The sequence below is a fragment of the Rhinolophus sinicus genome, chromosome 1 (assembly GCF_057876585.1).
Source record: "Rhinolophus sinicus isolate RSI-liver-muscle chromosome 1, RSI-T2T, whole genome shotgun sequence".
In the NCBI taxonomy this organism is placed as follows: domain Eukaryota; kingdom Metazoa; phylum Chordata; class Mammalia; order Chiroptera; family Rhinolophidae; genus Rhinolophus; species Rhinolophus sinicus.
This window is the reverse complement of record NC_142501.1, coordinates 21,116,958-21,143,576: the sequence shown is the minus strand read 5'-3', so window position 1 is coordinate 21,143,576 and position 26,619 is coordinate 21,116,958. Positions and strand designations below refer to the sequence as shown.

Sequence of the window (26,619 nt, the reverse complement as noted above, 5' to 3'; positions counted from 1 at the left end):
CAAGAAATATTCACCCCAGTGGCATCTTCCCAACAAGGCCTAAGGCAGAGCGCTGGCTTTCTTCACAGTTCCCAGGCTTTGCAATGTACCATAAGGTACAATTCAGAACACCAAGCTACAGGGAAAACCGAGCACACCAAAAAGAACAAGTCCCTTCTGCACACTGATTTTGTCTGATGTGGCATTTGCACACATGGGTGGCCTCTGCGTCCACGGCTGCTGCCAGATTCATTCTCCCCAAACGCTGCTGCTGTTGCTGCTGCTGCTGCTGCTGCTGCTGCTGCTGCTGCTGCTGCTGCTGCTGCTGCTGCTGCTGCTGCTGCTGAAAACTGCCCTCGCTCTACCTCCTGAAAAAGGCAGCCTGACAACGAAAGGTTTGCCATAGTTTGGCTCCAACCTATATTATCATCTCTCATTCCTATTATTTCAAATTCCAACCAACAGTCTGTCATATTTATTCTATACTTTTCTATGCCTTGACATGAGCAGGGTTTTCCTCACTTGTAAGTCAAAAGCCTAGGTGTGCTTCAAATTCCAGCAGTTCACTTGCCCCACTATCCAAACCTATTCTGACCATGCCCTTTGGCAGAAACATCTCCTCCCTCTGCTAACAATGGTTTTCTCAGGACATTTATATTTTTTTCTTATGTGGCTCGTGCTTGTTCAATCTACAGAATGTAGTCAAGTGCATAGCATATAACAGGCATTCAATAAATGTGTGTTGAACGAATATTGAATATTACTTACATTGATCATCTCTTTGGAAACCAAATATAAAATGTACATAAATTCATCATTTTCAAGGGTCAAAGATAATTCTAGTTTTCAAGGAATGAGGGCTCTGGAGTCTCAATGCTCTCAGGGCCTAGTGCTGTACTCGGGTACCTTGAGACATCCCTGTTACAGGTGACAACGAATAATATGAATGTGCTCAATCTCCTGAGCGCCTACTGTGTGCTAGCTCACTTCACATTCACACTCTAGTTCTCCTGGTGATAACGCACTGATGATGGCTATTTATTTTTAGAGAAGACAAATGAATAATGCTTAAAGATCAACATCCTTGAGCAGAGTCACATTGAGAGGGAATGCCAGAGTCAGGATTCACACCCAGGTCTGTTTGGCTCCAAATCTAGAATTTTCCCCACCACGGCAGGGGCAGGGTCCCTCTTTGAACAGCACAGCACGCTGTATGGAATTTTCTGCTACTATTTCTCTGTCACTTCTCTGAGGTTCGCTTCCCACTCCCACAGCTTCACAAAAGGACAATTACGCCTGACAGTGACCTGCTTCCTCTGATAGGATTTCCCATGGCTGTGGTGCCATTTCAGGGAGCTTCTGCATGGTTTGCTTCTCTCTACCTAGAGCGGGCTCCCAGGAGGCGCTTGCAGTCTGGCAGTAGGTCATTTCAGCTACTTGTTTTTGCTGCCCTCTCAGCCCAAACTGCTTATTTCAAACCTTTCTGTTATAGGTCACTTACCTGCTCTCAATTTCCCTTTCACCTTCCCTTCAGTATATTCTGGAGGCCTGTAAGGCACAAGAGTGGCAACTCAACGTGGCATCAGGGAAGGGCAGAAACCTTATTGTCAGACTTCCTAATTGGGATGTGGGGAAATTCCACTGAGTTACCTTTTAACTGCCTATGAAGAAATTGTTTTCTGAGCCTTGAGGAGACCCGTGATAGGGATATCTGTGTGGAGAGAGAGTGGGAGAGGAACTCTAAAGTAAGAGAGCAGAACTACTTGCAAGCACCAAAGCATCTCCTTGAAAATAGTTAATGAAACCAATAGAAATGTCATTTAATCCATTATAATTATAATAATATAATATAATTATATTATATATAATAATCAAATATAATTTTTTTTGAAAAAAAATTTTTTTAACATCCCTGTAAATTGCAATGTGGCTTACAATTAATTGATAGTTGTATAATCATTGTTGGCCACACAGCAGTCATCACAGATGTCATTGCCTTTACCTGTGTCCTCAAATGTATCAGCATCAATGTTTGCAGAATGGGTGGGAAAAGTAGAGTAGGTCTGCAGAATTGCAAAGCCAGCCTAAGAGCCCAAGCTTTTAGTTCTTTAATAGTTTTCTTTAGGAAATGCTTCATCATAACTCTTGGTGGCACAGAAGGCCAATCTGTGTGGAAAATCTTGGAACTCAATGACTGAACCAAAACTGAATCTACTCAGAAGAGTCAGGTTTAGTCACTGAGGAAGTTTTAGAAAAATCTGAACCAATTTATTTTGCTTATGTTTTTCTTTCTAATGTATGCCCAAGAATGATATGTGATTTTAAAAATGCCTAAGAATATTAGAGCTCTTTTAATCAATAAAAAAAAAAAAATTTAAGTGATTAAATGGCATGTGTCCTAGTCAAATTTACGTTCTTTTCTGATGCAGTTTATAAAAAATATCTGTGTGTACATGGGAAACAACTTGTTCTCTGTGTCAGCAGATTTGAGTTCTGGCTTTACCACTTACTAGCACTGGGACTCGGCATTTTACTAGGTCTTACTGACACTGAAATTTGTAAAATGTGGCTAATAATTGGTTTGCTGCAAGCATTTAATGATTTATTAAACAATTCCTTTCATTTGGTAAGATTTGTAAACACTTATTATTTTTTTTTTTTTTAAATTTTTTAACTAGAAAGTAAAAATATACATTTCTTTAAAAATCTGTATAGCTTTCCTTGCTGGTTGATTTTATAGTTTCAATAAAGTAGCATGCATTTTGTAAATGAGCTTTGCTATCACTCAAAAGAGGAAATATAAAACAACATTCCAAGAGGTTTGGTGGAGTCCAAAGCCTTGGTGGAGACTGGTAGGTTTCCTTTAAACACTAGTGGGAATATAGTATTTGACAAGGCCTGGACTTCTTTCCTTTAAGAAGGCCTGGTTGGACACAACATCATGGTGCTAGGGTTTCATAACTGAACTTCTGCTTTGGTATCCGTGGTACAGACCACCAGTTTAATAATTTTAATAGTAACACAATTTTTGGTGGGCTTATGGCTCCTAGCCAAAGACGACATCTAGCTTCCTTTGCGGCTTGGTGTGTCCATGGGAATTAGTTCTGGCTAATGGGATGTGGGGAGATGTTAGGTGTGCAACTTTAGGTCGTGCCCTTAAAATAAAGATGCAGTCCACTTTCCCTGTCATTGTTTGGAATGGAGCTGGGATGGGGAATGCTGGAGACATTCTTGGGTCAAAGATGGAAGCTATGTGTTAAAGGTGTCAAAACAGTAAGCTAGAATACGAGCCCTAATGCTTTGGGATGCTTTTTGCCGTATCACCTTAGACCACTGGCTCAGACTAATGGGCAGGAGACGTAAATTTTTATCTTACTAAAGCCACTACTATTTTGGGTCTCTCTGTTCCAGCAGCCAACAAAGTTATGTGAGCAGCTTCACTTTCATGGTCCTGTCCTCATCCTCTCCTCTCCCGAAAGAACATGACTCACTCTACTCATTGTGCCAATCTCATAAAGGGACTACATTGAGCTCTTAATCTGAGAACCTGCTAAATTTTCTTGAAATCTGATTGCCTTGGATTTATTAGTCCTTCTCCCTGGTGAATAAAGTCCTGCCCTAAAGCTGGGCCCCACTACTTCTGGAAACTCTTTCTCAAAATCTGGTTCATATTCATTCTGACTACCTGAATTGTTGTTTCCTCTCTCTTCTTACGGTCCTCAGCTTCCTTAAGTTGGACTTAACCTTAGCTTGTCTTTTCCTTTCCTTGCCTATATGATCCTTTTGTTCATCATCTACCACAGACAGTTGTTTCTATGCCCCCCCCCCCCCCCCGATATATACCTGGTTCCTGGTTCCTGCTTTGCTTCAGCTGAACATAACTGGAAGAAGGTTGCTAAAGCATATGAATATTCATAGAGTAACTATTGTGTGAGTGAAACTTTTTTATACATTATATCCAACCTTTATAACAATTCTAAAAAGAATTATCACTATTACACAGATGAGAAAACTGAGGCTCTGAGTGGATAACTGTCTTGCCCATGATGCCTCATCTAATAAGTAATGAATCTTCACTTAAAAAATAATCTATACTTTCCTCTCTATCCATATTATCACCCAAGCCCAGTGCTAAGACCAGGTTCCAATGATGAGGGCTCAATTAGAAAGAAGAAAAAGGAGAAAGAAATCTAGCATCCTTCTCTAGAAGCCATATTAACACCAGGACACCAGATTAACATTGTGAAGTTACTCAGAGAAAAGGATGCTTTTCTTCTAATTTTTGCTTTTTGGATTTAAAAAAATAATAATTTTCCTCCCTTTTCATCCCCCGGGATTCTTCTATTTCCCTGACATGGACAGACGTTTCTCCTGAGGTCCTCTGAATTATTATGAGTAAAATGGCTTATTTTAATTTCCCTAGGTGTCTTTATTGAATTCTTTCACAGTGTTTTATGGAAAATATCTGATTACTAATTCATAGAACAGACTATTATGAGATTCTCTGCTAAGTGGCTGCCACGTTGGTATTCAGGCTGGGGCGCCTCTGGAGTCACTGCTTCTGACCCGCTGCCCGCAGGCTCGGAAGTAAGGAGGCCAGTTCAACTCCAGAATCTTGCGGCTTACCCTATTCTATCACCCCCGAAGAATTCCTAAAATAAAATACTGCCCCCAACCCCCTGGTAAAATTCTTGAAAGATTAGAAAGCAAGGCATTTTTAACATAGAAGTTAAGAGCTTGGGTTCTGGACTCCGACTGGGTTTAAATCCCACTGTTTCTATTTAAATAACCTTGGGCAAGTTTCTCAATCTCTTTGTTCCTCTATCTTGTTACCTGTAGAGTGGAAACAATAACTATCTCTCAGAGTTTTTGTGAGAAATATATGAATTAACCTAAGTAAGGTGCTTAGGACAGTGCCTGGCTCATCATATTAAATGCCTCCTAAAAACATTAATTAATTATTTCTCTTATTATTAAGAGTTAGTAAGAGTCCTACGGAACCTGGTGCAAAATACCATAGCGTCCAAAAGGTTCTGTGAGTGCCTGCACCTCTTGGACTTTGCTGGCCCTGTATGTAAACACTCACAAACATGAAACCACATGAAACCATTGTACTTAGTAGCGTGATTCCTCTAACTCAGCGTGTTTGACAAATATACCACACACATGGAAATGTCCTGAGTGATTACATGATTCTCTCAAGGAAGAGAATACCCATTAGAGATCTGATAGTTTACAGGCAGAATGAGTTACTGGATGAATTACAGAATGAGTTACCAGTAAATAGATTCACTGTGGATAATGTTTGCTTCAGTTTGACTAAACTTTAGAAGGGTTTCTTCCTCACTACAGGCCCTGATCTCTCTTTTCTTAGAGCATTCACTTTAGAAAACTTACAATTGTAAATTGCTTCTCTGCCCCTTTGAGAAGTAAATCTTTTCCCAGTCTCTTGCTGGTTTTACAACCCAGGGATGTCTTTCCCCAGGACCTGGAAGCCATCCTTTGAAATGTAGTCATCAAAGAAGATATTGCCCACATCTCCCAAGGCTCCCATTGCCCACCTCCCAAGGTGGGAGGGTAGGAGTCTAATTTCAATAAACATCAATTAGTAAACACAGATGGCCTAATTGCATTGACCAATCTTCCCCCACGACTGTCCTTAAGTACTTTTCCACTAGCTCACCCCAGCACTTAAAAACTCTCCCACATTTCTTTCAGGGGAGTTGAGTTAAATCTCTATTACAATAGTTTTGAATAAGTCTTTGACTGTTTAACTCCAACCAGTGCAATTTTTCTTTGACACTACAATTAGCAGGCGGAATAAAACTGTAAAACAAATATTTCAAGGCATAAGGAATGGCGATAAGATAAAAATGGGAATGAAGAATAAAAGAAGCCTCTTGTCCTCCTTCACCCCCACTGCTCACCAACCAACCAACCAACCAACCAACCAACCAACCAACCAACCAGATTTTTCTTTAAAGTAAGGGAATAGAAAACAAGTCAATTGCAGAGAGTGCTGAGTGTGGCTCAGATTCAAGCAGAAGATACATTTTAGTTGTTACAAAGATGCTACAATATACATTCGTCTCTTAGAAGTTGGTTGGGCTTTGAGAAGACGAGACAAAAACTCAAAGTTAGAGACTGTTGTGAGAAAATACACAAGAAGATTCCTTTCACAATGACAGTCAACTCATCTCTCCAGGGGATGCCTAGTTTCCATAAAGCTTCACGTGAAGACCAGCCACTCAGTCTCTAAAGGCTCTGGGAGTGTGCTGGCCTCCTCTAAAGCCAGTCTTTATTTCTGGTCAAGATGACAGAGTAGATAAATGCTGTGTTTGCCTCCTCTCATGACCACATCAAAATTACAGAACAACTATCATTGAGAATTGTCTTAAGGCTAGCTGAACTGAAGTCCTATAACTAAGGCTATAAAGAAGAAGCCATGTCAAAACAGGTAGATGGGGCAGAGATGTGGAATGGGCTGGGCCCACACCCATGTGAGATGGTTAAAAATGGGGAGGGATAGCTGAGCTATGGAGGTCCCCCCTGAGGAGAGAGGAGTCCCAGACTCATACTAGTTTCCCCAGTCCAGGGATCCAATGCCAGGAAGAGACGTCCCATAGCTTCTGGCTGTGAAAACCAGTGGAGATTGAGCCTGACTGAGTTTCAGGTGCTTCTCTAAAGGAACCCGCTCATGGATTTACTCACAGATGGATTTACTCACTCTGAGCTCCAGTGCTGAGGCAGCAGCTCAAAAAGCACCAGAGACCTACAAAGAGGAATTGAATTATTTAGCTGAAGGGCAAGGGCTGGAGGAGCAGCTTTCTCCCAGACAGAAGCGCTGGCAGAATCCATTATTTCTTTGTTGAGCCCTTACCCCTCTCAGCCTGCAGAGGCAGGTAGCCACCATATCTGGGTCTCCATCAACCTGGCTTACACTGTTCGCCCCACCCTGGTGATTCTGAGACCCCACCCAAGTTGCAGATCCACCTAAGGTGCTTCCAGTGACTTTTCCATACAAGCAGCCTGTCTTGGCTTATACTGTGGACTTTCCTAAAATCTCCCAAAGGTTCATAAAGCCCAAACAAGAAGCATCTGGCATCAATGGGCCCCATACCTCTTGCAGAGCAGCCCCACGCCTGGCATTGGCAGCAAGCCTTGGTTCATGGCTTGGCCTCTTGAGGCACATCTAAGCCCAGTGTGAGTGGCTGCCATCTGTGGGTTGCTTTGTGGCTCATGCAAGGTGGCACAAGGCAGGAAACAGGCTATGGCTGAACTTGGCCTGTGGTGGGGTCCCTCCCAGCTTGCATGCCCAGCTTGCATGCCCAGTGGCTGGCTCTGGACAGAGCCAGAGTACCACCCAGCTGCCTCCATGGACAACATTCCCACAGGACAGACTGGGCAGGCACCAGAGCTCTGCTAAAGTGAATCATACCCCATAGGATCAGCCTTCACAACAGCTCTTCTACTGTAGTCACAACCAGTCCTTACAACCAATAAACCTGAGGGTCAATCCCTCCCATTGACATGCAAAGAGCAACTAAGTCTCAACTACAACACTAGGGCACACACATCCCACATAAGGGACACACCTGGAGCATCCAGCCCAGGTGAGTACAGAGACTGCGTCACTGGGTGCCACAGGACACCTACTACATAAGGCCACTCTACTAAGACTGGAAGACATAGCAGCCCTACCTAATCCATAGAAACAAACACAGGGAGGCAGCCAAAATAGGGAGACAAAGAAAGATGTCCTAAATGAAAGATCATAACAAAGCTCCAGAAAAATAGCTAAACGAAATAGAGACAATCTGTAGATGCAGGGTTCAAAACACTGGTTATAAGGATGCTCAACGATCTCAGTGAGAACTTTAACAAAGAGATAGGAAACATAAAAATGGAGATAAACATAAAAAAGAAGCAGTCAGAAATAAAGACCACAATAACTAACACGAAGAACACATTAGCGTGAATCAACTGTAGATTAGATTAAGCAGAGGATCGAATCGGTAATTTAGAAGATAAGGAAGCAGGAAATACCCAATCAGAACAGAAAAAAGAAAAAAGAATCCAAAAAAATAAGGACAATTTAAGGAGCCTCTGGGACATATCAAGTGTACTAACATTCACATCATTGGGGTACCAGAAGGAGAAGAGAGAGAACAAGGAATTAAAAACCTATTTGAAGAAATAACAACAGAAAACTTCCCTAATCTGGTGAATGAAATAGACATACAATTCCAGGAAGTGCAGAGAGTCCCAAACAAGACAAACCCAAAGAGGCCCACATCAAGATACATCATAATTAAAATGCCAAAGGTTAAAGACAACGAGAGAATCTTAAAAGCAGCAAGAGAAAAGTAGTTAGTCACCTACAAGTGAATTCACATAAGATTGTCAGCTAATTTCTCAATAGAAACTTTGCAGGGCAGAAGAGATTGGCATGAAATATTCAAAGTGATGTAAAACAAGGTTCTACAACCAAAATTACTCTACCCAGAAAGGCTATCATTTAAAATCAAAGACAGATAAAGAACTTCCCAGACAACAGAAAGCTACAGGAGTTCATCACCACCAAATCAGTAAATATTACAAGGAATCTTAGACTTGTAGTAAATATTACAAGGACTTCTTTAAGATGGGAAAAAAATAAATAAAAAAGATGAATAATAAAATGGCAATATCTACATAATTATTAATAATTACTTTCAATATAAATAATTATGTTCAATATGAATGGATTAACTGGTCCAATCAAAAGATAAGGTGGCTGAATGGATAAGAAAACAAGACCCTTACATATGCTGCCTACGAGAGATTCACTTCAATTCGAAAGACACACAAAGACTGAAAGTAAAGGAATGGAAAAATATATTTCATAAAAATGGAAACAAACAAAAAAAACCTACAAAAGCTTGGGTAGCAGTCCTTCTACTGGACAAAATAGACTTTAAAACAAAGTCTATAACAAGAGACAAAGAAGGACCCAGTAATCCTACTTCTGGGCATTTATCTGATGAAACTGAAAACACTCCTTTGAGGGACATGTGTATCCATATGTTCATTGCAGCATTATTTAGAATAGCCAAGATATGGAGGCAGCCTGGGTATCCATCAATGGATGAATGGATAAAGAAGAGGAGGTACATATACACAATGGAATATTAGTCGGCCATAAAAAAATGAAATCTTGCCATCTGCAATAACATGGCTGGACCTAGAGAGTATTATTCTGAGTAGAGTAAGTCAGACAGAGAAAGACAAATGCCATAAGTTTTCACTTATATGTGGAATTTAAAGAACAAAATAAACAAAACAGAAAAACTCATAGATACAGAGAACATTTTGATGGTTGCCAGTTGGGTGGGTGGTTGGGAGAGGTAGGTGAAAAAGGAGAAGGGATTAAGAAGTACAGATTGGTAGTTACAAAACAGTCATGGGGATGTAAAGTACAGCATAGGAAATATAGTCAATAATTATTGTAATAACTATGTATGGTGGCAGATGGATATTAGATTCATTGGGGTGATCACTTTGCAAGTTATATAAATGTCTAATCACTGTGTTGTACACCTTAAATTAACATAATATTGTATGTCAACTGTAAATGAAAAATAAAAACAATATTAAAATTAAAAGTCAGTCTTTGAGCATTGCTGTCAACTAGAAAGAACATTCTGGCTGATGTCTGAGTCTGTAGAACCAGGGTTATTCTCATGCCCTCCAAGGAAAAATTCAGCATCACTAACCCTTGATGAAACAGAATGGTAGTGGGTGGTGGTCAAACATTTTAAAAGTACTGGAGCACCAGCATGAGTTTTCTTGGTAAAGAAAACATGAGTTCTGAAAATGGATATTAAGACATATTATAAAGTAGAAATAATTAAAACAGTATGGGGCTGACATGTGAAAAGATACAGATACATAAAGGAAACACTAGAAAGTGAATAAAAACAAAATATCATTGGACATCAAGCATATAATAATTGTGCATCTCAAATCAGTGAGGACCACCTGAACTATTAACTCATTAAATGATGTGGGGGCAATTGAGTAGTCATCTGCAAAAAATAAGATCTTCCCAAACGGAACGGAGGCTCTATGTCTTTCTCTGAGAGGCTTTGCTGATAAATTTAGCATTAATCCTGGAAACATTCAATTCCAGAAATCCAAAGTCTGGCGTACTCTCAGAAGTTTGGAAAATCTTTTTCATATTAATAATTCTTTATGAATTACACTTTGTTTGTCTACCAGCATTTTTTCTCCCTCAAGGTGGATGTGTGTACACATACACACATCTATACACACATACATAAACATATATATATATATATATATATATATATATATATATATATGTGCGGAAGGAATTCAAAATAAAATGCTTTCTTTTAAAATGTATTTGCATCTTTCTTGCAAGAGGCCTCACAGTTTTCATGAGACTCTCAAAGCAAGGGTTAAATATCAGTAAATAATGAACATTATCTCTCATAGACACTTTCCCTTTTCCTACTAAAGTCTAGGCTGCCAGTTTCCTTTGGGTCTAGATGGCCGTGAGAGCAGCATAGCTGGCCCATCTGTCTTCAGGCTCTCTAAGCTCCATACCACACACTCAACCAGTCAGCTGTTAGCATAATCATTTAAAAATAATTTATAGCCGACTTTATCAAATTTTTTGAGGAGAGTTTGATTGTATGTTGAATAACAATCACGCACGTGCATGCACACTTGGTCTTATTTCATGGTCCTGGAATTCTTCTCTGTTCCTGTTTTTATTAGTGGAGAAAATTGCCCTATTTGTTTTGTTCATAAAGTAAGCACATATTTATTTAATATACAAAAATTAACTAGAAAAATCTATTTTACTGGTCATTTCTTCAAGAAGAAAAGTCTAGTTAAAATATATATACACATTTTTTGGGAAACCTTCCAGAGGGTGAGTGGTCTACGTGTGGATATAAAGGAACTCCTTCACTGGGTGCTTATAAACTGTATTCATTTGTCTGGAGAGAAAAATGAATATAATGACCTCTAATTTAAAAGTAGAGAGCTTTCTGGGAAGGCAACATAATAACTGACAGACCTTTACATGTTACAAGTGCTTTCACATAAATCACCTCATTTAATTACAACAAGAAGTAATACATTTATTATTAGTCTCCTTTTAAAGAATAAGGAAATGAAGGCTCAGAATGATGAAGTAACTTGCCCAAGGTTACACAGCAAGTAAAGGATGGAACTCTGACACTATATTTCATATTCTTTCACTTATGATGAGTAGCTCCCCAATCTCATGGTCATGTAAAATTTTAGATAGTGTTTGTAATTTTATTAAGTACCCCTGAAATCCTGGTACTCAAAGTCATTGACACATAGACCACATTAAATAAAGAGGGCCTTTTTTTAAAGGGTAAGGGAAAATAAAAGCATTGACAGTTTAGAACCAATGCTTGTATATATTATGGAGAAAGCTAGCAGTCCTCAAAAGGAAGGTCTTTACCGAGACACTCCCCTAATCACTGTACACCTTGCTACGTATATGTCATAGGTAGAATACTCCTTTTTTTCCCCTGGCATTCTAATGAAAGCATTATTCTTAATCTAGTTATATCTCTTTTATAAAATACCCCATGAGGAATATTCCTTCTAAAGTTTCAGGCTAGGGAAGAGTTCCTTTCTTTGTATGTCTTGATAATATTTCCCTTATAATGATAGTTCTGTAGCCCACTTTTATCTTGGTTGCCAAGAAGCTCAGAGCCAAGTTGGATACTTAGTGGCAGTTATTTTCCTTAGTTTAGGTTTTCTGGAATTTTTTCTTTCCTTTTTCTCCTTTTCACATTTTTTTTTTCTCTTTTGAACTATCTGGTTCATATCTTTTACTATTGCTTTAATGGGTTTTATGTTACTGTAATTATATCTTGTATTATAAGCCTTCCCAAGCCTTTTTTGAAGCTAGGCATAGTATATGTATACACAGTCCCACTCTAAATAACACTAATAAGAATATGAGCACTCACTCCATTGAAAAAAATAGCAAGAATATACCAGATATAAATGGTTTATTTAAATACTTGGGAAGTTCACATAGAAATGTTTGTTGTGAACACACAGGGTAATAGAGTCCTGTTTTGTTGCCTTTATTCTTTATGGTTTTTTTACTGTGTAAGAACACTCAACATGAGATCTACTCACACTTAATGAATTTTTAAGTGCACAATACAGTATTGTTAGCTATAGTACAAAGTTGAATAACAGATCTCTAGAACTTATCTATCTGGCAGAAGTGAAATTTTATACTCATTGAACAGCAATGCCCCGTTTCACCCTTCCCCAGCCTCTGCCAACCACCATTCTATTCTCTGTTTCTGTGAGTGTGACGATTTAAGAAATCTCATATGCTGCAGACTGAATGTTTATTCCCCTCCAATACTCGTATGTTGAAATTGAATCCCCAGTGTAATGCTTTTTGGAAGTGGAGCCTTCGGGAGGGGTTTAGGTCATGAGGACAGAGCCCCCATGAATGGGATTAGTCCCTTAGTAGTACAGTATCAGGACCCTGATACAAGAGAGCTCCCTTGTCCCCATCTGCCATGTGAGGACACAGTGAAAAGACCATGAACTAGGAGGTGAGTCCTCATCAGACACTGCACAAGCCAGTGTCTTGATCTTGGATTTCTCAGCCTCCAGAACTGTGAGAAATAAATTACCATTGTTCATTAATTACCAGTCTGTGTGGCATTCTGTTAGAGAAGGCTGAATGGACTAACACATATAGTGGAATCATGCAGTGTCTGTCCTTCTGTGACTACTTATTTCACTTAGCATAACGTCCTCCAGGCCAACAGGTACGGGAAAAGATGTTCAACATCACTTATGGGGGAAATGCAAATCAAAACCACAATGAAATTATTGCCTCATACCTGTTAGGATGTAGGACGGTATATATATATAACAAAGATAGCAAATGTTGGCAAGGATGTGGAAAAATTGGAACCCTTGGGAATGTAAAATGGTGCAGCTGCTATGGAAAACAGTATGGAGGCGCCTTAAAAATTAAAAATAGAACTACCATGTGATCCAGCAATCTGACTTCTGGGTATTTATACAAAATAACTGAAATCAGGATCTCAAAGAGACATATACCCCTGCATGTTCACTGCAGCATTATTCAAAACCAAGAGATGCAAACAACCTAACTGTCCAGTAATGGATCAATGGATAAAGAAAATGTAGTGTATACATACAATAGAATATTATTAGGCTTTTAAAAAAAAGGAAATTGTTCCTTTACTTTTATAATAAAGGCTCAATGTCACTATAAGAAGCATTTCATATTTCAGCAACAGTAGATGATAAGGCATTTGGTATTATATGTTACCTTTTTATTAAAAAATAATAAGCCTTAGCATTTCATTTATGTTTTATGATTATGCACATTTGGCATGATATAAAGAGATAATGGGGGAATTTTCTAAGGAAATTGTTGGTTGATACAGAATTGTATCAAAATTGATACAGAAATCAATTTGTATATATCTCACATATATAATCATATCACATACAATTCTGATTTCTGTGGGAATATGATCCATATGTCACACACACATACACAGATATCAGCACGCACACATTTTTCAAAATAATGGCTACACAAAGAAAATCAGTAAGTATGTAATCTCTGAGGAACAACACTGGGGGAAATGTCCTTTATAGTCTGATTGAGACTAAAAGAGGAAAGGAGAACTGGTCGAGAAATTAAAAAGTGAACGGAAAGAGGCCTAAGGAATTTTTAGTACTGTCAAATAAAAACAAATACAGACTTCGGCAAGGAGAGACTTAAAAAGACTATGATAGAGAAAACATACCTCCCTCAGGATTTTTAGGCATCTCAAAGTCAAACAGTAAAAAGCTTTTCTTTTATAGGGAGGGTTTGGGGGAAAATGGATCAAGCAGGTGGAGCTGAGCAGAGAGCAAGAGCAGGGTGGTACAACAACAAATGTTTCTCTCTGTAGTCAGCTGATTCAAAATGAACTGCTAAGCAGAGATGTTCTGTCTTTTAGTAATTGCTCAGATTTGGAGGCCAGCCAAGTTCAAGAACCCCAGGAGAAGACAGATGCCTGACTACAGTTAAGCCAGGTCAGTGGGTAAGGAACGGACAATTGTGAGCACTTGACCAGTACATACAACCTACTGAAAAGTATACACTATTTAAATGCTGACTACCTTTTTGTTTTGCCATAAAAATTCCTATTAGAAGCTTAGTGGATTCAAGGAGCAGGCAAAGTATAGTATAGTAGTAGTCCACCCTTATCCACAGTTTCGCTTTCCACAGTTCTGTGGACCTAAAATATTACATAGAAAATTCCAGAAATAAACAATTTATAAGGTTGATATTGTACACTGGGGCTGGCCCGGTGGCTCAGGTGGTTGGAGCGCCATGCTCCGAACTCCAAGGTTGCCAGTTCGATTCCCACATGGGCCAGTGAGCTGCGCCCTCTACAGCTAAGACTGTGAACAATAACTCTCCTTGGAGCTGGGCTGCCCTGAGCAGTTGCAGGCTGCTGTGTGCTGCCATAGGCTACTGTGGGCTGCTGTGAGCAGCCGGCAGACGACCAGCAACTGACTGCCTCAGCCAGGGGGAGCGCAGGGCTTATTATATCAGCATGGGCCAGGGAGCTGTGTCCTACACAACTAGACTGAGAAACAATGGCTTGAACTGGAGTGGGGGGGCGGGGGTGGAAGAAGGGGGGGGAAAAAAAGAATTTGTGCACTGTTCTGAGTAGCATGATGAAATCTTTCTCCATCCTGCTTTGTCCCACCCAAGGTGTAAATCATCTCTTCATCCAGCGTCTCTGTACTATATATTCTCCCCAATCATTAGTCATTTAGGAACTGTCTCGGTTATAAGATCTACTATTATGGTATCACAGTGCTTTTGTGCAAGTAACCCTTATTTCCCTTCATAATGGCCCCAACGCTCAAGAATAGTGATGCTGGCAATTTGGATATGCCAAAGGGAAGCCATAAAGTGAAAGGTAAATGTTCTCGCTTAATAAGGAAAGAAAAATAATCATATGCTGAGGTTGCTAAGATCGAAAAAGAACAAATCTTCTGGGTAATTGTAAAGAATAATAAATTTTTGCTAGTTTTGCTGTTGTACCTCAAGCTGCAGAAGTTACAGCCACAGCATGTAATAAGTGCTTAGTTAACATGGAAAAGACATTAGATTTGTGGGTGAAGACAAAGAGAAAATGTGTTCTGATTGATGACAACGTGTTGTGCCAGAAAGCACTGAGCCTACATGAAGACTTCAGCAAGGGCTCCCCTGAAATGAGTGACCGCATTCACATAACTTTTATTATAGTATAGTGTTATGATTGTTCTATTTTATTATTAGCTATTGCTGTTAATCTCTTACTGTGCCTACTTTGTAAATTAAACTTTATCATAGGTATGTATGTAGAGGAAAAACAGTATACTCATATATAGGGGTCAGTACTATCGAGGTTTCAGGCATCCACTGGTGGTCTTGGAACATATCCCTTGTGGACAAAAGAGGGACTACTGTATCAGAAATTCTGCATTTATTCCCACTCGCATTACTAAAGTTCCATCACTAAAGTGCACATGATTTCAGTTAGTCATTGAAGTCTCTGACAAATCTGCATCAGATAAGATTTATTAAGAGAGCTGAGATGCTTAGGAGAAAGTCAGTTTTGCATATAAAAACAAAGAACACATCTATCTTACAGACATATATCAATTAAATTATGCATTTATTATGTTAATATATCTAAAAGGCATTGTAAAATGACAAACTGGCAACATTCCTAGAAGAACCTAGATGAAATACACATCCTTGAGATGTATCAGTCATTTGTCTTTAAGAAAAGTGGAAAGCTTTAAAGAAGGACATTCTGCCAAAGCGTAACCCATTAAACAAAAGATAAAAATATGAGTCATAGAATTAAAGAGTTGGAAAGGATCTAGTCCCACCTTTTCATTTTCAAGTAAGGAAACTGAGGTTCATTGTGAGGTTTTCCTAATCACACAGCAAGTTAGTGCAGAGGTGGGAGTAGCAATCAGATCAGAGTTCGTGAACCCGCTGAGGCTGAACTTCAGGAGGGCAATTTTGTTTCATAGGTTGTTTACTGATTACAAAAACAAGGTAAAGCTATGATTTATTGTTAAATGAGAAGAACAAGTTGAAGAGAAATGCATATAGAGCGATTTCATGTTTTTAAAGTACATCTATCTATATCTATCTATCTATCTATCTATCTATCTATCTATCTATCTATCTATCTATCTAATTATCAGTCATCTATCTCCCATCGATTTGGGATTGCCTGAAATTGGAGAAAAGAGTGGAAGTATATAACCGAGGCTAACATTGGCCGTTCACAGGAAGGATAAAGCAAAGGGATAAGAAAAAAAGTGTAATAAAATAGAATTTTGTGGAATGGTATATGAAAATAAAGATTGCAAAATTATATCTATAAAGTTATTATTAATACATAGAAATTGGAAAAATACATAAAAAAAGACTAGAAAGTCACTAGAATATGAGAGCAGACCAGAACATGGACAAAAGAGAAAACAACTTTGTGATCAAAATTATGGATATTTTAAAATTTGTATAGTTATTTTAAAAGCGTTTTCAGTAACATAAAAAAATAAAAATAAATACAAGTCAAATGAATCTCTTTTCTGAAATCACTGAAATATCTATTTTAACTCAAATCTAACAAAAAGACTTAATTATGTATTTATTAACAAACCTTTAACTATCAGTATTAATGGTGATAATGTTTTATGTTTACATATATGTGTATATATGTGTCTCTATATAAATAAATACATATTTGTTTACTAAATTAGCATATACTTTCTTCATTGAATGGTGTAGACAATGAAAGTAAAAGTAATGTATACTCACTGTAAAAACTTTCAGGAGAGTTTTTTAGGAGAGCAGAAAATAAAAATCAATGATAATCTCATGCAGAGATAGCCACAGTTAATTTTCTTTCATCTGTCCTTCCAGATCTTTTTTATGCATGTGTATTCAAAATGGGATTATAATTTACTTCAGCTAATTTTTTCACTAAGTAATATATTATGGCTATATTTCCATGGTAATAAATATAATATCACTTTTAATGAGATAGTTAACATTTCATCATAGGAAATTACAGTAATCCATTTTACAAATTTTCTCTTAATGGTCATTTGGTTAAATTCTATTTTTTAAAATGATCCTAAACTGCTGAAGTATGCATCTTTACATACACATTGATCTTGTCCTGTTTCTTCTGTAAGAAGATACAGTCCTATGAGTGATACTGCTGGGTATTATTGTTTTTAATTGTTTAAAACATTTCATTTCCTAACTTTCTATAAGTTTATACTTGAGCATCAAAAATACTAGTAAATGAAAGTTTAGATTTGAGTATCAAAAATACTAGTAGATAAGAAACCTTTGTTATCAGTACAGCGTATCATAGATGTAACCAGTGTGAGCTATAAAGTTTTTCTCATGGGTAAGCCGTCCATGTTTATCACTTAATTGATTATATTTCTGGAAAACAAATTTATACCTAAAAACAATCATTAAAATGATGCATAACTTATGAAGGTCTATTATCTATATTTCACATTATTCCTAATTATTATTTTTAGCTTCCACTCTCACTGGTATGAAGTCATTAATGGTGGACTTTGTAAAATGCACTGACATTTATAAAGAAGTCATTCAACTAACTAGTATTTTTAAAGTGTCTACAAAGAAGACTCTGCAACTGTTTTCAGCTTTATGTTGAATGCTCAGGGAGTATGGTCTTTTAGGAATATCATGCATATCTTTAAGATACTTATATATATTTGAAATAATGAGCTATTATCCTTTGTTTCTTTGGAAATCATTTTAAGAGATAAATTAATAGGAGGGAAAAAAGAAGTCAAGGAAGGGAGATGCCATATATTATGGTCTGCTATATACCAGGAATGTAGCTACTTTCTCATTAGATCTTCCCAATTATATCAAGGGAAGGTAGATGTTATTTGTTATAGCTGTTTTTTGTATGAAGAAGTGAGGTTTTGGTTGATGAAATAATTTTCCCAAGGTCCCACTGCTGGTAATTGTTAGAGTTGATGTTCAAACCTGTGTCTATATAGGTAAGATATTTTGCCTCAAAAAAAAAAAAAAAAAGTTTTTAACAACTGGAACTTCCTATGACAGAATGTATTGTCTCTATAAGTAGTGAGTTTATCATCATGGGAAAGATAGAAGCAGATGTTGATGCTAGTTGGTCATACATGAAAGATGTTATGGAAAGTATTCCGGTATAAGTGGAAGACTGTACTTGCTCACTTCTCTAGACCACATCTAGAAGGTTAAATATTTTGCTGAACTGAAAATAATGTATCAGTTCTAAGTATTGATACATCACAGGCAAATATTAGGCCACGGAATGGTACTCAACTGTCACACTTAAGAGAAACTTAATTTCACTTATAGAAATTTTGCTAATAAATATTACTGGTAATTTCAAAACCAGAGAATCTAATGAACAAAATATATATATATTATGTAGGTTATTTTAGTTTTTAATAACTACATATTTGGAAGGAATGGTGTTAAATAAATTTTAGTGTCTCTTGTGCTAAGAACACCATTGTTTGGTTGATAAACACTATCTTTTGATAAAGATTAGATAACTCATGCTAGTCTAATGATTACTATAACTCACAATTCTACATAGTTATCCTATTATTAAGGGATTTCTTGGATTTAATCTATCTAAAAAAATAACTAAGTCACTCAGTGAAGTGTTATATAAAGTAATGATAAAAACAAGTCCCCTCTTGATTTAGACAAAATAGTGTGCTTGTGTGTTAACATATTCTACTACCTACCTTCCCCAGTTGGTTCTATTAAAAAATAGTGCTGTGAAAAGAAATAAAAATAAAAAATAAATTATGCCTGTTGCAAAGCATTTCACAGAAAGGCTTTTACGTGCAATTTAACAGTTCATGAAAAAAAGAATATTACTGGAGGCAAGAGAAATTCTTCCTCTGACAATAAGTGAAACTCAGGTCATGATCAGCATTTATGCATTCACTTTTGGGAGGTAGAAGAGATTCAGAGCTGTGATTCATTTAGATGTATGACCATGTGGCCTGTGCTCTGGGGACTGAGCTAGAGCCTTCCATAACAAGAGTCAGGCTTTGCTAAGAGGAAGTGGTTGTTTCTACACCTAAACATACTCAGTGCACATGAGTATGATTTGAATTAAAGAGAGAAGCAAAGAGCTGGCTTCTGCTGTTCTGTGCACGCAGCATATTTTATTGAAGGGAGCATAGGTTGCAGGAAGAAGAAAATCTGTATTTGAAGCAGCTGACTTCGATAAGTTACTTAACTTTTTTTGAGCCTTTCTTCATCTGTAAAGTGGGTATAATAACACCTCACGGAGTTATTTTGAGAATTGAATGCAAAAATGTTCACAGGAATAAACCGCACAGCATCTGACACACAGAAAGAATGGAATACATTTCAGCTTCTTTCCTCTTTGTCATTTCTCTAACATAGTGACTGTGGGAAATTGTAAATACATTTTTTTCAAAGTGCTCTCTCTTTAAAACTCTTTTTTAAAAGAGTTTGAGGAATGATATTCCCATCAGCAATCTCAGCAGGACAGCTATCAGCTGAATCAATGGCAAAGTACCTCCTGATGCAGAGCTAGAGATCTAGTAGCAAATGTCAGAGGCCTGGGAGCAGCCTGGGGAGCTGTGGGGCTACCTGCCCTAGCCACCCAGAAACCCAAATGAGCCCCTCTTTGAGAAAAGGGTCATGGGAGCTCTCTCTACTCTCACAGACCAAGGAGAAGGTGGGGCTTCGATCATGAGGAGAGACAACACTTACTGTGCTTTAGTGAGTTCCCAAATTCCTAGAAACGCTTCATGGAGGGTCTCTACAGCTATGAGGGACTGAACTGTACTGGCCCTCAGCCTCTTGAAGGAAGAGGAGCAAAAGGTTAGAAAGTGGGGTGTGGGATTAACATTCGCTACTGTTTCCAGAGCTACTGTGTTTTCTGAAAAAAAAGACCTAGCCGGACCATCAGCTCTAATGCGTCTTTTGGAGCAAAAATTAATATAAGACCAGGTATTATATTATATCATATCTCATCATATCATATCATATCATATCATATCATATCATATCATATCATATCATATCAGGTATTATATTATATTATATTACATTACATTATATTATATTAAAGACCCAGTCTTCTATTAAAATAAGACCGGGTCTTCTGTTAATTTTTGCTCCAAAACATGCATTAGATCTGATGGTCTGGCTAGGTCTTATTTTTGGGGAAACACGGTATGTATTTTCCAGAAAATGGCTTATGAATTATGCTTTATGCAATATAGACAGTGTAGCTTATGATAAAATCCTTCATAAATTCATTTTAATAGCTTTCATTTATAATTAAAATCTAGCTGGAATTCATATATTGGCAAAAGTAGGTTTTTAAAAGATGAGACTCTAGATATTTCTCTTTGAATACAATTGAACCTTAAGTATAAGAAAAACAATCCCAGCCTTAAAACATACTTTTTAACGAAATACTATTTTTTAAAATTCATGTACTTGACATCAATCTAATCCAGTCCTTACATCTGAAGTCTGTTTAGTGTAACAGAAGATAATTAAAGATAGTGCAGAAATAGGAAGGTGTTTATAAGATTATCTGCCACCCTGGTATTGGGAAATCTGGGCACTCGATTACTCTGCATTATTTGCTGTTGTGGAATGACAGGCAGGTCCTGTGGAGCCAATTATTGCCTCCACTTTACTTAAGTGATCCTCAGTCTCATCAAGATCATCAAACTGATTCTTAGAAAGTGTGACAACCTGAAGCAGTTCCAATGAACAGGGTAAATTTCCTAACTTGGAAGTGCTTCCTTGTGATACCGTGTTTCCCCGAAAATAAGACCAGGTCTTATATATACAAGGACAATGGTTAAAAAATAAATGATATGGATGGACCTAGAGAACATTATGCTGAGTGAAATAAGTCAGATGGAGAAAGACAAATACCATATGATCTCACTTATATGTGGAATCTAAAGAAAAGAATAAACGAGCAAACTAAACAGAAACAGTCTGAGATACAGAGGAAAAACTGAGGGTTGCTAAATGTGAGGGGGTTGGGGATGAGGGAGAAGGTGAGGGGATTAGAAAGCACAATTGGTAACCATAAGATTGTCAAGGGGATGCGAAAGACAGTTTGGGGAATATAATCAATAATGTTGTAAAGATTTTGTAGTTTCCGATGGGCACTTGTCTTATTAGGGAGACCACTTCAAGGACAGTGTAGATGCCTGAACACTGTGCTGTATACCTGAAGCTGAAGCTGAATAATAATGAATTTCAACTATAATTATATATATATATATACAGTCACAGGATGTGGAGTACAGCATAAGGAATAGAGACAGTGGAAATGTAATGGTCATACGGTGTCAAAGGGGTAGTAGATTCGGGAAGGGAGCTTATCACTTTGTGAGGGTATAAATGTCTTACTATTACGTTGTTTTGTATACCTGAAACTAATAAAAAAAATTAAAAAAAAAACTTCAAGAAAGACTCTACATGAAAACAACTTAGAATATGATAGTTATCTCTTAACCACAATACTCACTGATCAAAAAAGATAAGCAAGGATTCCCAAGGGTTTTCCTGTGTGGTGTACACTCTAATTGGAAAAACAGTCATGCATACTAGTACTTGGAGAAGAAGCAAGAACATTTATACTTATGGATCACCTGGTACATTCTAGGCTATAGTCGTACAAGTGTATTTTTAATTTTGCTGCAGTTTTATGAGGTGATTGTCAAAAACTTGAATTTACAGGTGAGGAAGTTGACATCAAAGAGATCACAAAGCAAAGCTAAGATCTCAAGCCAAGTCCATATAACTTCAAAACCTATTCTTCGAAAACAATCCTACACATGGAAGTACATGATGATATAGATTGTACTATCACATCACAATCCAGCATCACTAAAAAAGGATGTTCTACATAACATGAGGAATTCAGTATAATTGAATCCTACTGCCAATGCTAATTTGTTTGGCATTTAAATCTGATTTCAAGTGGGAAACCAGAATTTACGTTTGTGAAAATTATGTATTAATATTATTCTGAGTGAGCATCTAAGGGACTGACCTAAAATAAATTCAGTAAACTTTATTTACTTTTATTTCTATCTTAGTCCTAGATAGTAGAGGTTGCTGGATAAGTTTCAAACTACAATGTAATTGCTGAGGAAATTTAAAAAAAAAAAAAAGAGGAAAGTGGTTTCTATGAGTGCAATTGGTTACATGTTTCATGGAGACTGTTCAAACTTTGAGCTGGTTCATATTTATAGGTGTGAAGATGAGAGTGTTTCAAATCCCTTTCTGCCAATAAATATTTTGTTTACAAAATACCTGAAATTACAAAGATGGAGGTTTGGGCAAGAGCAAACAAAAACATTGAAACAAAATGGGCAGGGCATGGAAAATGCAATGCTAATCCTTGATCCGTCATACATCTCCATTGCTGATGATTTTATTCTCCTAATCATCCTCTGAGGTTTTTAGCAACAAACATCATAAACATTCATAAAACTATGCAGCTCTGTTAAAGCTGGGCATAGTACTTCGCTTAGTGGCTTCCAAAGCAAAGTTCCAGGCACGACAACACATACTATGTAAAGTTGTATTTCTTCTCGCTAATTCTAAAGTTACCTCCCAGGAATTTCATTGTACATCTCTTCCCCACTGTCAAGCAAAAAGAGGATACTCAGATTTCAGAAAAACAGTTTAGACCATTTAAATTAACACCTTCTAGATGTTTCTCTTTTCTTTGCCAGGGTGCCCTGGAGTTTTATGCTGTTTTTTAGTAACTACTCTTCTCTGGTACCTCTTGAAAATTGGACTTGCACCATCTGTATTACAATTGACACACCACAATGCCAGGGGATACAACAATGAAGACTGAGGGACTAGCTGGCATCATAAAGTCCTTAAAGAAAGGGCTGATGTGTGTTTATTTGGAAGTGGCCACAGTGTCAAACACAACGTCTCCCTCAGGATAGGGCAAGGAGAGAGCTGAAAGATATGCATACCTACATGTGTCAGACTCTACATACATGCCATTGCACAAAGTCTCTACCATGATCCTATATTAATATCCCCATTTCTGTCGATGGGGAAACTGAGTGAGTTGCCTAAGATCATGCAGTTAGTAAACAGTAGAGCTGAGAGCTGAATTCATGTCCATCTGACGTTTAATTTCACCATGTGATTTCCCGACTATACTCTGTACCAGATACATTATTTGTGGAATGTCATCTCCGTGGGGCTATCGTCTCTCTAGTTCTATCCAGCCTCAAGAGGAAAAAGCTTGCAGCCCAGTAAAGTTGTAATTCACAAATGGCCGAATGGCCAACTGGAATACCACGTTATGGTCAATCGCTTAGTACCTAATTAGTGTCTAATTAAGAGGTGAAAATTAAGATGCATACAGTAGCAGTCTTTGTTAATAGTAACGACACTTTGCTTTGAGGACTGAGTCTATACTTTCATTTTTATTATCACTGTAGAAAAATAGTAAACAAAGGCAGCAGGTAGGATGGCAACAGGAGAGGTGGAAAGACGAGAACTAAGGAACAACAATCTGTGGATTTGTTTACCACTAAAATGACCTTCAAAGGCAGCTTTGCCTGAGTGGCATTTTTAACATTTACCCTTATTTTCCTTATAATCATGTTTATAACATTTTTACAATTTTATGGTACTATCTGTTTGAAGAATTTTAGAATGTTAAAGTTCAATGTCACCTACGTCTTCCAACAGAGAAGCACTAGGTCTCTGCTTGGACATTCTCGGTATCAGGGAATTTACTTCTGATAAGAAAATAAATTCTCACCTTTACCTTCAATCAAAAATATGCATCCTACAGCTTTTTTAAAATTATTCTGTAAGCATATCTGAAAGAATTACGGGGCAACATACATTCCTAGGTTAGATCTTCGGATCCTAGGAAAGTTTATCAGCGTTTCTGGATAAGATATCTGGCGACTCATGCTATCACAGAGCTAGTATCATACTTGTGTCGCTAAATGTGGGCACACAATTTTGGTACTTTTTCATAATGTTTCAATTTTAAAAATCTAAAACAAATATGCCTTTCATAAAAACATCGTTTAACTTGTAAAAACATTATCACTTAATTAACATGGTGCCTAGCCACGTTAGGATATTAAGTTCTTACTTGTCCCTAGCACATGAGAAATGAGTGAGGTGCTCGAAAAGGGTCTCATTTTAGACCTGAATATTCCATAACAGCAACCCCAGATTTCAGTGTCACTTCTCATCCACTCAGGCCCAGCAAACCACGAGAGAGCTATTCTCCAACTTACCTGTGCTGAAGAGTCACGTGGAGTGCTGTTTAAAAGGCCCTCGTGACTAGTCAAGGGTCCACAAAGTCCCATCACTGGAAACCCTATCATATATTTAGGCTTCTTTGACACAGATCTTAATCTTATTATCTCTACAGAAACATCAACTATTATTGCTAACTCAAACACGAGAAACATGAGCTGTTCTGGGAGCTTAGAAATCACCTGTGTTAACTCCATATGCTATAAACTTATTTAATCTACAGTTACACCACTACTTAGTGACAGGGTAGAATGGAGTCAGGTCTTTTGACCCTTTCCAGAACAGCAGTTCATTTAGTATGACTATTACTGTTGTTTTCAGGTTTAGGCATCTGGTATTTAACATCATCTATCAGTATTAAGCAAAGTCTTGAAAGAAAGTTTCAAATGGCCGTTTACTCTGAGCCTTTATTGTAGGGCAGAAAACAATATGTTGTAAGAGTAATATATTAGACAGTGATTACAAGATTGAGTACTTAGGAGACACTCTGCTAGGTATTCTGGAATACGTGAAGATGAGTAACACATAGTTCTTGCCATACTGGCGCGTACAACTTGGAAGTTGTCAATCATTTTGGCCAGGATAAATGCGATATTTCACTGAATGAGAAATAGTCGTGCATTATATCATGATAGTCCACAACACTTTGAAGTGCCTCAGAATTATCTCTATGTGAAGTTGAGACTCCATTAATGTTAACTGGCATAGTAAAATATAGCCCATGGGGGGAAAAGAAATCTCTCAATGTGCTAAATCAATATATGAGGTCTGACAATTACATTCTCAAACTTGTTGCAACGATATTGCTAGCTTTATTTGATGTCAGAGGGATTCTTCATTATGAATTTGTACCAAATGGCCAAACAGTGAACCAAGTTTACAATCTGAAAGTGCTGAAAAGGCTGCGTGAAAAACTTAAAACGATCTGAACTTTTCACCAACAATTCATGGCTCTTGCCTCATGACAATGCACCAGCTCACAGGGCACTGTCTGTGAGGTAGTTTTCAGCCAGTAAACAAATAACTGTATTGGAACACCCTCCCTACTCACCCTATCTGCCCCCAATGATTTCTTTCTTTACCCAAAGATGAAGGAAATATTGAAAGGAAGACATTTGGATGACCTCAGGACATCAAGGGTAATACAATGATGGCTCTGATGGCCATTCCAGAAAAAGAGTTTCAAAATTGCTTTGAAGGGTGGACTAGGCACTTGCGTCAGTGCATAGCTTCCCAAGGGGAGTACTTCGAAGGTGACTATAGTGATATTCAGCAATGAGGTATGTAGCACTTTTTCTAGGATGAGTTTGCGAACTTAATTGTCTGACCTCATACTTATAATTGATATTGTTTAAGGTCATGGTTGTTTGGTATGAGTGGAAGGAAAGCATTCATAGTTGTTATTATAACAAAACATGAAATTATCTAAAGACTCCTATCATTGTCTAGCTAGTTCTTGAGCACATTTATTCATTACAATATAGAAGAAAATTTTCCTTACTTGCGGTCTCACCATTCATTTCTTCAAGTCCACTGTTAATTCCAACATCTATGGAACTCATTATTTTGTCAATCTGTGAGAAACAAAAAGCATAGAAATGAATTATGACATTCACTTTTAGCTCGGCATTTTAAAATAATGTTTAAATGCCAGAAGCATATATTCTTGATATTATTACCACTGCAATACCATAATGAAGAAACTGACAGAGAAAGGGTTAAAGGAAGCAGACATCTTTTGAATTGTTTTTAAAAATATAAATTATTTTTCCCTTTCTTAAACTTTTCTTTGTATTTCCTAAAAAAGGAACTTTGTTCACACCTACATGGGTGAGTTAGGAATTGTGTATTCTTTAAACTTTGTAGGAGAAAGGTGCTGAGAAAAAAATTCATGGACGATATCTGTCCACTAAGGCATGCATCTCATCTGATGGGTGAAGGGGTGGGTTTCAGTTTGTGGGCAAGGCCATTGGAACCAAGATCGTACTGAATGGTTTGACCAGTCACAAGTTGATTTGTGGCATGTAATCACAAAAATGAGGGCATGGAAAGAACTTAATTCTAAGAGATAAGTTAAAAATTAATTCTGCATCATTCCCAAAAGGATTTCAGATGTTATTCACAGAGTTAATAAA

At 37.5% G+C, this 26,619-nt stretch overlaps 1 protein-coding gene across 17 annotated transcripts in view; it reads right to left on the bottom strand.

Moving 5' to 3' along the window:
* ANKS1B (ankyrin repeat and sterile alpha motif domain containing 1B) overlaps positions 1 to 26,619 on the bottom strand; it is an 895,010-nt gene that overhangs the window by 404,088 nt on the left and 464,303 nt on the right. For all 17 annotated transcript variants that reach the window (XR_012494067.2, XM_074326201.2, XM_074326199.2 and 14 more), the window contains one exon: positions 25,986 to 26,058. Coding sequence is in view for 16 of the 17 variants with exons in the window: in XM_074326201.2 (XP_074182302.2) it covers positions 25,986 to 26,058 (73 nt within the window). In the remaining variant the exon portion in view is untranslated. The remainder of the gene's footprint in view (positions 1 to 25,985; positions 26,059 to 26,619) is intronic.